The following is a 10664-nucleotide window of genomic DNA, read 5'->3' as shown; positions in this document are numbered from 1 at the left end:
TTTTAAAAAGAAGATTGAAGCAAAACTACAAAAAACAGTCTTTCGAACTAAATTTAATTAAACACACCATTTAAGGCTCAGATTATTTTTGCTTTTAAATTGATTTTTGCACTATTTATCAATAATTATTTTTATAAAAAAAATATTATATTTAATGTTTATATTTTATTTAAAATATTATGTCAAAAACTTATTTTTAATTCAAATTATAAAATCAAACTTTTATTAATACTATATCAAACACTTATTCTTTATTCAATTTTTATCGATCTCTCTCTAGCTATTTGTATTTATTTAATTAAAAAAATAGCAATTAAATGTATAATATTTTAAGAGAAACATGGTTGTATTATCCCCAACAAAAAAAATCCGAACATATTACAATTCCCTGACAATAAGAAAATAATCTCTCCATCATCCGATGAACTTATGTAAATTTGCTTGGATATGAAAACAAAAAAAGAATGATAATATTTTAATATTGAGGTGTGATAGGTAAAAAATAAATTAAATATATTATTAAATTTTTTATTAGAAAATGATGAAAAATGGAGTATGTGTTTTCTTTCTTTTTTTTTTTTTTTTTTTTTCCTTTTTTTTTTCTCATCTCTAATTAGACTTCATATTTATCGAAAATTATATATTTTTTTTATTTCGCAAAATATTATATATAATATTATTTAAAAAAAATTCAAAATTTTAAATTCAGTTAAAACCTAAAACTGCTCACACATCCTTAATACTATGCCCACATTGGCTGTGTTTATTTTTGTGTTTGTGGGGTTTTTTTTCATATAAAATGTATTTGATATGATGTGATATTTTTAAAATAAATAATACTTTATTTGTCTGTCTCTTTAGGTCACATTTACCTTTTACGTTATTGCATTTAACATTAAAAATATTTTTATATTTATATAATTTTTTGTGCAAATATCCTTCTGGTAGTATTATAAGGCACTAATAGAAGTATTTTTATAATTTTTTTTTTAAAAATTTTTACTGTGTTTTGATATAATAATTAATATTCAAAAGTCAACAAACAAGAAGTAAATGGACCCCTAGAGCTGGACGGAGGTAGTATATTTTTGTTATAAATAATACTCCCTCAGTCCCAGCTAATTTGTCTCCTTTAGGTTAGGCACGAAGTTTTAGGTATTGTGTAATTAGTGAGTAATTAAAAAATATATTAATAAAAATAATTATGATTTAATAAAAATAATCTCATGCTAAGATTAAGATGACTAAATAGTTTAATTAAAATAAAAAAATTAATAAATTATGAATTTTAAAATGTGATTAGAGTTGAGACAAATTATGTGAGACATACGAAAATAGAAATAGTTGACAAATTAAATGGGACGGTAGAGTATATTTAAAATACAGTGAAACCTAAAACAAATTAACAAGCTCTATACAAACTAACAAGTATTTATTCTTATGTTCATAAAACAAATTAATTTAAAACTTAATTTACAACTAATTTAAAAACCTATAAAAGTTCAAAGAAAAACCAGATTAACCATATGATAATTATATAAAATCTATGAATTAAAGTTTCTTTTTTACAATAAACAAATAAATTACTTGAACCAAAAGGGTGCTGGAATAGTTGATCCAAAATTCCCGCCCTGCAATAGAATATAAATATAAGCATAATAAAATAAATAAATAAATAAATAAATGCACAGTCAATTTATTTATTTAAGAATTTTGAGACAAAAATATGCATTTAATATTCTAAAAAGTAGGTTCGACAAGACAAGTCATACTAGGCAAATGTGTGATAGATGGACCTGGAGACTTAATCCGTGGCTATTGAAAATATCTTTTAGAGCTTATAGAGACTTAGTTATATGATTTCTAGCACAAAAAATTAATGTTGATTTTATTTTATTTTTTAAAAAAATAAACATATAAAATTAAATATATATATTAACACTTGATATGTAAATTGTTACGTCATTAGCTCATGTTAACTACATACAGTGAAATCATGTCAACATACGTAACAATAATCTCAACATATTATGTTTTTAAAAAATGTGAATTGTATATATATGATTATATATATACTTTAAAAACTAAAATAACAAATAATAATGTATACAAGACTCGAGAATATACTTATATATACATATATATATATATATATATATTAAACAAATATTTCAATAATTCAAGCCCCTGTCCAAGTAGAAAGTATTAATGTACCAAAATTATTAGATAAGACCAAAATTAAGAGAATGACAACTCTTCCAGTTAAAGAGCAGCAAAGTGAAAACTTGTAGGTTTTCATCTTAATTTTTCATTATTTTTTTTAAAAAGAAGGGTTAAAAGAAAAATCAATCGAATACTTTTTCATACTAAAATACTCCCTCCGTCCCACAAAGAAGTATTCATTTGCTTTTTGCACGTGATTTTAAAAATATTAGTATTATATTGGGATATAGTAGAAATAAAATAGAAATGACTAAAATGACCTTATTAGTATGTGTGATATAAAAGTAATGACATTTGTGTAATCTATTGTAAGTTGTAAGGGTATTTGTAATGTTAGGTAGATAGTACAGTTATTAAAAAAAGAAATAGATACTTTGTTATAGGACGGACTAAAATGGAAAAATAGATACTTTGTTATGGGAAGGAGGAAGTATAATTTTATACTAAAAATATTGCACCACTTTTTATTTATATCCTATCGAATAATTATTTTAATTTAAAATTGTATGTATTATTTAAAAATCAAACCCTACAAACAAATATTAAAGATAAATATTCTAAATACATTGTTTGTTTAGTTTTGATTTAAAATTGGGGTGATTATTTGAATATTTCTTTTATTAAATAATATTTTGATGCGATTTTTTTAGTAAAATAATATTTTTTATTCATAATTATGCATAAAATATAATAAAATATTGGGTAAATTATTTTTTTGTTTTGTTATCATATTAGAACTTTAAATAGAATATGTCTAAAAATAATTGCACAAATAAATTTTTTTTTGCTAAAATGATTCTCCGATTTTGAATTCGTTACGATGGCCAGCTATTGCTGACGTGACATTAACACAACTGACATGTCATCACCACGTCGATATCATGCTAGCGACATGTGAAATTTTTTTTATTTTTTATTTTACAAAATGTAAAATTGTATTTTATAATTTAGTCCAATATTGACCAAAGTCAACATTTCCATTTCAAATTAGAAAATTAAAAAAATAAAATAAAAATTTTCACGTGTTGCTGACATGACATTGACATGACAATGATACGTCAATCGCGTTAGTGTCATGTTAGCAACTACGGACCAGCGTGACAAATCTGTCACCGCAATACTATTGTAGCGAAATTTTTTTACTTTGGAACTATTTTTAAACAATTTATTTAAAGTAAAAAGTAACTAAAAAGTTGTTTAACCTCAAAGTTTTTATTTGAAATAAGAACAAACACACCCTGCCTTAAAGTAAGTAAGATAATAATTAACACTTTCTGACCAAAATTCCATTTCTTTTTATTTTCAAAATTGTACTCTCTTTCATCGAGCTCAAATGTATTAGTTTACTTTTGGCTTTGTGATCAAGAACTAATAGTTTTTTTTACACTAATTAAAATATTTAAAATTCATTCGTGATTTGGAAAATATGCATTAATCTTCTTATTTAAAAATTGTATGAAATTCTATCATGTTTTTCAAATATTACACAAATTTCTTAAAAATTAATGAAAAAATTTCATGCAATTTTTTAGAGGATTCGTACAATATTTTTTAAAATATGAAGAAAATTCATGCACTTTTTAAATTAAAAAATTTTAAACCACAACATTATAAGCAATTTTGCTATATATATAAACTAATAGTTTGAGAATAACATTATTGTAGATAACTAAATTTTGCTATGGATATTTGTGAAATTAAAAAAAAAAAAAAATGAAAACTCATATTAGTTTTTTTTTTAAAAAAAAAAAACTAAAATATATACTTTATGACAAATGCTTTACAAAAAAAAAATATATATATATATATAACTTCCAATAAGACGAGTATTAAATAAAGAGTTTTACTTACCGGTAAAATTGATAAAAAATCAGGTAATGAAAACCGATTGTCTTGAATGTTCCAGGAGGTGATTGGCATGAAAGCGGCGGGGTTAGGAACATTTGGCGGCAATCCGACGGCAGCCGTCGGCGGCAGCGGTGGTAAGAAGGGTGGCACCACCACCGTGGGGCGGCCAAGGGAGGCCATGAGGGACATGTTCAAACATTGTTGGAACATCATCATTTGAGACATATATAACTGTGTTATTTGAAGGTGTGTTTGTAACTCTTTTATGTATTCTATAATTTCATCCAGCATTGAAACTTTGTCCATCTGTAAAAAAACAAAAATTAAAATTAAAATTTAAAAAAAGTCGATACTTGAAAATTAGTTCATCAAACAAAAAAAAAAAAAAAAAGCTTCACATTATAGAATTAACTCATAGAAATACTATTTAGAGAATGACAATAAAATTTGAATATTTCAATCTCTTTAGTCCCAAGTCTCATATTAATATATACTCCCAAAACTATAGTCCCGGTTGTGTTTGGCACGAGATTTAATAAACATTGGTATTATATTGGTAATGGGTAAAAAATACGGGTAAAATACTTTTTTACCCTTGTGAGTGTATTAGTGTAAAAAGCTGGCAATTGTGTAATAATAATGAAAAAGTAAAAGTAGTTTTATAATAATATGATTATTTATGAAAATGAAACTATTATTTTAAGACGGATAAAAATGGTAAACATGCAATATTGTATTGGGACGGTGAGAGTATTATAATAAAAGTGATTATACGTTAATATTAAAATAGTCTTCATCTTTATATAAATTACAAATATATTATTATACATATTATTATTTAATATTTATAGTACAAAGGTTAAAATACATGAGTTTTTCTTACACATTTTCATTAGTTAATACACATCTTTTACTATAATGAAAAATAATATTTTTTACGAGGTTGGACCTGTGACCGTGAGGTTATGGATTCAAACCCCGACGCCTCAGGTCCACCTGCCACACATAGTTCCTCTAATGTGACTTTCCCGTCGAGCCTGGTTTGCAAGGTATTAGGTTCGACCGGAGGTTTACCCAGTGCGGGTAGAAGTTGAGGGTTCCCGTCAACAAAATACTAAAATTAGAATACTTCATACTTGATATAACAAAATAACTAAAATTAAAAATACAAAACATACAAACCCAATATAAAATAGTAAAGACTTAAATAAGTATATTATATTCTCACAAAATATCGAACACAATACTATTTAAATAAAAATCAAAATTAAACAAAAATATCAACTCATATACCGTCCCAACTTATATATTAAAAATTGCGTTGGTAATATCAAAAATTATATTTTGAAAAGAATATTACTGTTTATAAGATGATATAATATTTCCTCTGTCCTAACTTATTTATCTCTATAACTGTAGATACAAAAATTTAAGTAAAATATAATTAGTAAGTAACTAAAAAGTGTATAGGTAAAAATAATTATTGTATAATAAAAATAATTATAAATTAAGATTAAGATACCCAAATAAGTAATCTATGAATAAGAAGCCTATATATAGATAATACAAAACAGACTCGATAGACTCAAATTTAAGTAGTCTAATATGTGAATAAGATCAAATCTAAATATAAATCTACTAAATCTAAAACTGAACATCTAAAATATCTCAACATCCTCCCTCAAACTCAAGTGGTATAATAGAAACCAACTTGAGTTTGATAAGAAATTTGAATATAAACGAACAAAGAAAACATAAATAAAATTAGCAGTTGACTTTCCACCCACCAGAGCAAAAAACGAGATGACTCTCCACCGGGGTCGAAAATAAGATACTCTCCACCGGAGCCGAAAACGAGATGACTCCACTGGAGCCGTCGAAAACGACATGATTCCACTGGAGCCGAAAACCACATAACTCCATCGGAGCCGAAAATCACATAACTCCACCGAAGCCGACAACGAGATGGCCGAAAACGAGATGACTCCACCGGAGCAAAAAACGACATGACTCCACCAGAGCCGAAAACTAGATGACTCCACCGGAGCCGAAAATGCCAGGACTCTCTACTGGAGTCGAAAACGACGGGAGTACTCTCCACAAGGTCGGAAATAACGAGACTCTCGTTGCAATCAGAAACATGACATCGTAGACAAAATGAGGACTCAAGATAAAATCAAAATAAAAAAAAGAAATGGCTAGAAACTATAGAAAAAATTTCAAAATTGGAAGACCTTCGGGTACAAATGGGGTCTACGAAACTTGCACATGCATATGTGCAAATAGGGACGAGCAGGACTCGAACTCAAGACCTAGCCTAGGCTCTGATATCATGTCGGATGCAGAATGACCGTCTCACCTAAAAGCTCGAACCGTTAGAGAAACTAAGTCATTGTTCATATAACAGCAAACGGGAGTCCCAACATACTTAATTCTCTCCATCCACGTACAAAGTAAACATTTACTCTGGGCGTGATGTTTAAGAAATAATAATATTTTAATTATAGTGGGTAGTTAAAAGTAGTGTAATGACATTTTGCCCTTACTTTTTGGTGTAAAAGTAATAATGTGATGTAAATGAAGAGTATTGATAAAAAAAAAATGAAGTATTTAATAAAATGTTTACTTTGTAATTGGACGTTTTAAAATAAAAATATATATAATTTCTAACTAGACGGAAGGAGTATACAAAATGCGTCATACTCAATGTTAGATTATACGAATGACCGTCTCAACTAAAAACTTATATAGTTTGTTTCTTTTCTAAAAAATTTCAATACATTTTTTTTAAAAAATTAACATACTACACACACTTATTATTATTATATTATTTACACAATTCTCTATATTTTATATCAAAAAATTTTTTCAAACTAAAATACAAAACAAACACATCATTACTCTTTTATAGATACATATAATTTATTTATTTATCTATAAACGAGAATCTACCAAACGCTAAAAAAAAAAAAAAAAAAAACAAACAATCATATACTATAAAACAAATACACCCACAATATTTAAGGATTTTTTAAAATTGTTATTTATTAAAATAAGTTATAATGTTATTAAACTATTTTTCATTAATTTTTAAGTATTGTACGCAAAAAAAAAAAAAAAAAAAAAAAACATTTTTATTTGAGTTGATTTTGTTCACCCAATACCATTTCTTTTGCGATTCTAACAAAAAAAATAATACAAAATACTTTTTATAAGAGTCAAAAAAAAAAAATAAATAAAAGATAAAAAAAATCAAATATTCATAAAAAAAAAATTAAAATATTCAATTTAAAATAATATATTTTATATTTTTAATACAATTCTTCACTATATATACCAAAAGTTAATTAATCTAAAAATACTGGGTGAGCAAAAATGTGTACTAAAAACTCTAAAAATTTAGTGTTCTTTTTTTTTCAAAATTTATTATTTGAATTCTTATATTTCTAAAAATATATATATATATATATATATATGTAAGTATTAGTTTTTAAAATCTAAATATATTTTATTTTTTAACAATAATATTTTTATTAATATTATATAGGAAGACGTGTTGCAATAAAGGGGGAGTGGCGATATAGGTGAGGCTTCAAATCAACATTTAATTTAATAAACGACTTATGAATGAATTGTGTGAAAGGATAAGATCAAACGTTATTGTGTGGCCCTCCTTGCTACGCCCATATATACAAATACAAATACAAATACAAATACAAATACTTCTCCACTTCTTTCCTATCTTAATTAAACTTTCAATTTTTATGTTTTATTTAAATAGCAGTAATGTTTAATTATAGTGCTCCCTCCGTCCCAATTACACTGTAGACACCGTATTTTAGAAGAAGAAGTGTAATTAGTAGATAATTAAAAATATATTACTGAAAATAATTATCCTATAATATTAAATAATTATAAATTAAGATTAAAATAATTAATTAGTTTAATTAAAATAATAAAAAATAAAATTAAAAAATTTAAAATAAGATTAAAGTGTGATCATTTTCCAAAAAAAGAAAGTGACATGGTATGTGAGATAAACAGAAACGGCAACGTGAACATAGTATCTAGGACGGAGGGAGTAATATTTTATATAAAAAATATACTACTAAACTATACAAATATAAACATATTTTTAATATTAAATACAATGACACAAAATATAAATATAATCGTTAGAGGCGAAAGGAAAAAAAATATTTTTCAATATTTTTAAATAGTAAAAAATTAAATAAAAATTAAAAGAAACATACGAGGTTGATGATTTTTTATTTTTTTAAAATTATAATTTGAATATAATATTTTGTGCGGATATTACTTCTAAAATTTATATTTCTTTGGATAATATAAGTGATGTTATGTTAAAAAAATAATTATTTAATGCCTTTTTTTAAATTATATTCTCTCCGTCAACCTTGTTTAATTATATTTTCTTTATAATTTTACAAAAAAAATTAAATATGACGAACAAAGGAGTATTAAATAATTAGATTACCTAGACTTATTCTGTCCTTTTTCTTTTTTTTTTATTATTATTGTTTTAATATATAATCTTTGTTGTTTTGATACTATGCAGGTTAAGTAGGATTCAAATAGATAAATTAGACTATTTATATTAACAATATAAATATTTTTTTTCCGAAATCTATTTAAAATAACTCTAAGCAAATATAATTTCAATAAAAATATAATTTGTTAAATCAAGATTATTAACAATATTAATTATTATTTCTTTTATTGTTCAATTATGTGCTCAAATATTTAGATATAAATTTTAATAAAAATATACAATAATTATTATTTTTTGTTATTTATAATAAAATTACAAAAACTATGTATTTATTAGCTAGAAAGAAAACAAAAATATTTTTTTTAAAAAAAATAAACATAAATTTAGATGAAGAGTATTATTTCGAATTTTTTCAAAAATTTTTATTGTTTAATTTATCAATTTTCGATAAAATATTATATTAATATCTATTTTTTAATTTAAATAATTATACGTATAGCAATCATTGCACCTAAAAAAAATATTAAAACAATAATAATAATAATAATAATATAATAATAATAAATAATAATTACCTTGGTCGAATTTGGTACCATTTTCTGTAACGTCTTCATTCTTTGGTTAATTCTGTCTCTTCTTTTCTGTAGAAATACAAAATAATTATATTTATAATATTATATGCATATCAAATTTTTTTTTTTTTGAAAAAAATAAATAATATATAAATATAAAGAATATACTCTTTCTGATTGGCTATGGACTGCGGCTACTTTATTCCTTCTTATGGGTTTCCTCCGACTATATTTGAGGTCCGGGACTCTCACTCTTAACGAATCCGGACCGTTCATATTCGAGTACGATTGATCCGAGTGTTTAGATCCCAGGACTTCCCAGGAATCAGGATCCTCCACCGACGCCGTCTTGCCATTCTCCTCGCCGGAATTGGTGGTCTCCGGCGACCACATGGCGGCGGAGGTGGATCCTCCACCGCAGGAATCGTCCTCGCGAGTATCAAACGTCGCCGCCGCCGCCGAAGACCGGCGGCCGCGCTCGGCGACGCTCGCGCTCCCACTCGTGGTGTTGTCGAAGCGATAAACTGCCGCGCCGCCGGGGACGGTGGCGCCGCTGCAGGAACCAACGCGCGTGGATTCCCCAGCGTCGCACGCGCCGATCTCAGGGACGCGTTCCGGCGCGTGTAGTTCGCGGACAGGTACGAGAGCGTCCGTTGCCGCGTGAGCGCCACCGCCGCCGCCTGGCGCGTGGTGGTCGAACCAAGGCGCGAGATCGGCGACACCGGCGACCTTATTAGGGTCGAAACCGAAGGAGGATTGGTTAATGACGGACTCCAGCGTGCCGGCGACGGCGGCGGCGCGTGGCTTGTCAGCCAAACCGTGCAAGGCCAACTGTCCGTTTTGCCACGTCAGCTCGGCAACTTCATAGCCATTGAATCTGAGGAATGACGTTAATTAAAAACCAGCAGAAATGAAAATTAAAATTAAAATTAGAAATGGATGGATCGATGGAACAGTAGTAAGAAATCAATTACTAAATTAAACAAAGAATAGAATTACTGACGAGGTGGAGATATTGAAGGTGTTGTCGTGGAGATCCTCCCTGTAGGTTGGGACACACTGGCTCATGTCTGAATCTATGGAGGATGCGTTTCCTTTGGTTTGCTGGTGTTAGGGTTTGTAGGAAGGCCTGTCAAGAAAATTCTCTTCTTTTATTGCAGTCGGTAAAATATGAGTAACTTGGTGTGGGCACCGACACGCCCGTGTTTCACTATTTATTAATTTTTCGCGTCACTTGATTTTGTTCATTTTTCTATTTTCGTTCATTCTATATAATTTATTTATTTTTTTTAATTATAATTATACACTTTAATCACATTTTAAAATTTATAATTTATATATTTTTATTGTAGTTAAACTATTTAGTAATTTTGATTTTACTCTATAATTATTTTTATTAAATTATAATTATTTTCACTAATATATTTTTAATTATTTACTAATTATACAATATCTAAAACTGTGTGGCGAAGCTAAATAGGACATGGAGTATTGTCTTTTATTAGGGGTGT

At 26.9% G+C, this 10664-nt stretch overlaps 1 protein-coding gene across 2 annotated transcripts; it reads right to left on the bottom strand.

Moving 5' to 3' along the window:
• Positions 1 to 1350: 1350 nt before the first annotated feature.
• LOC127250497 (transcription factor UNE10-like) lies at positions 1351 to 10338 on the bottom strand. Of its 2 annotated transcripts, none has more exons than XM_051273813.1 (5): positions 10157 to 10335; positions 9322 to 10030; positions 9157 to 9222; positions 4075 to 4377; positions 1351 to 1631 (listed from the first exon to the last, which is right to left on the bottom strand). In XM_051273813.1, exons 1-5 carry the CDS (start codon positions 10219 to 10221, stop codon positions 1584 to 1586), a joined length of 1191 nt encoding a protein of 396 aa, XP_051129770.1. In that variant the 5' UTR covers positions 10222 to 10335; the 3' UTR covers positions 1351 to 1583. The 2 variants fall into 2 exon arrangements, 1 of the variants encoding a protein (XP_051129770.1); XR_007838692.1 differs by lacking the exon at positions 1351 to 1631 and adding an exon at positions 5859 to 6430 and having other exon boundaries at positions 4287 to 4377; positions 10157 to 10338.
• Positions 10339 to 10664: the final 326 nt, after the last annotated feature.

This window comes from Andrographis paniculata, unplaced genomic scaffold (genome assembly GCF_009805555.1).
Source record: "Andrographis paniculata isolate CXL003 unplaced genomic scaffold, ASM980555v1 Contig37END, whole genome shotgun sequence".
NCBI lineage: Eukaryota > Viridiplantae > Streptophyta > Magnoliopsida > Lamiales > Acanthaceae > Andrographis > Andrographis paniculata.
This window is presented reverse-complemented; position numbering and strand designations above follow the sequence as displayed.

Bases quoted from the DNA above. Each gene is read 5' to 3' on its own strand.
- LOC127250497 (XM_051273813.1), bottom strand. From the start codon at position 10,221: ATGAGCCAGTGTGTCCCAACCTACAGGGAGGATCTCCACGACAACACC. The intron at 9,223-9,321 runs GTATATTCTTTA...GTATTTCTACAG, and splicing joins TCCATAGCCAATCAGAAAGA to AAAAGAAGAGACAGAATTAA. The intron at 4,378-9,156 runs GTAATTATTATT...GTTTTTTTACAG, and splicing joins TGGTACCAAATTCGACCAAG to ATGGACAAAGTTTCAATGCT.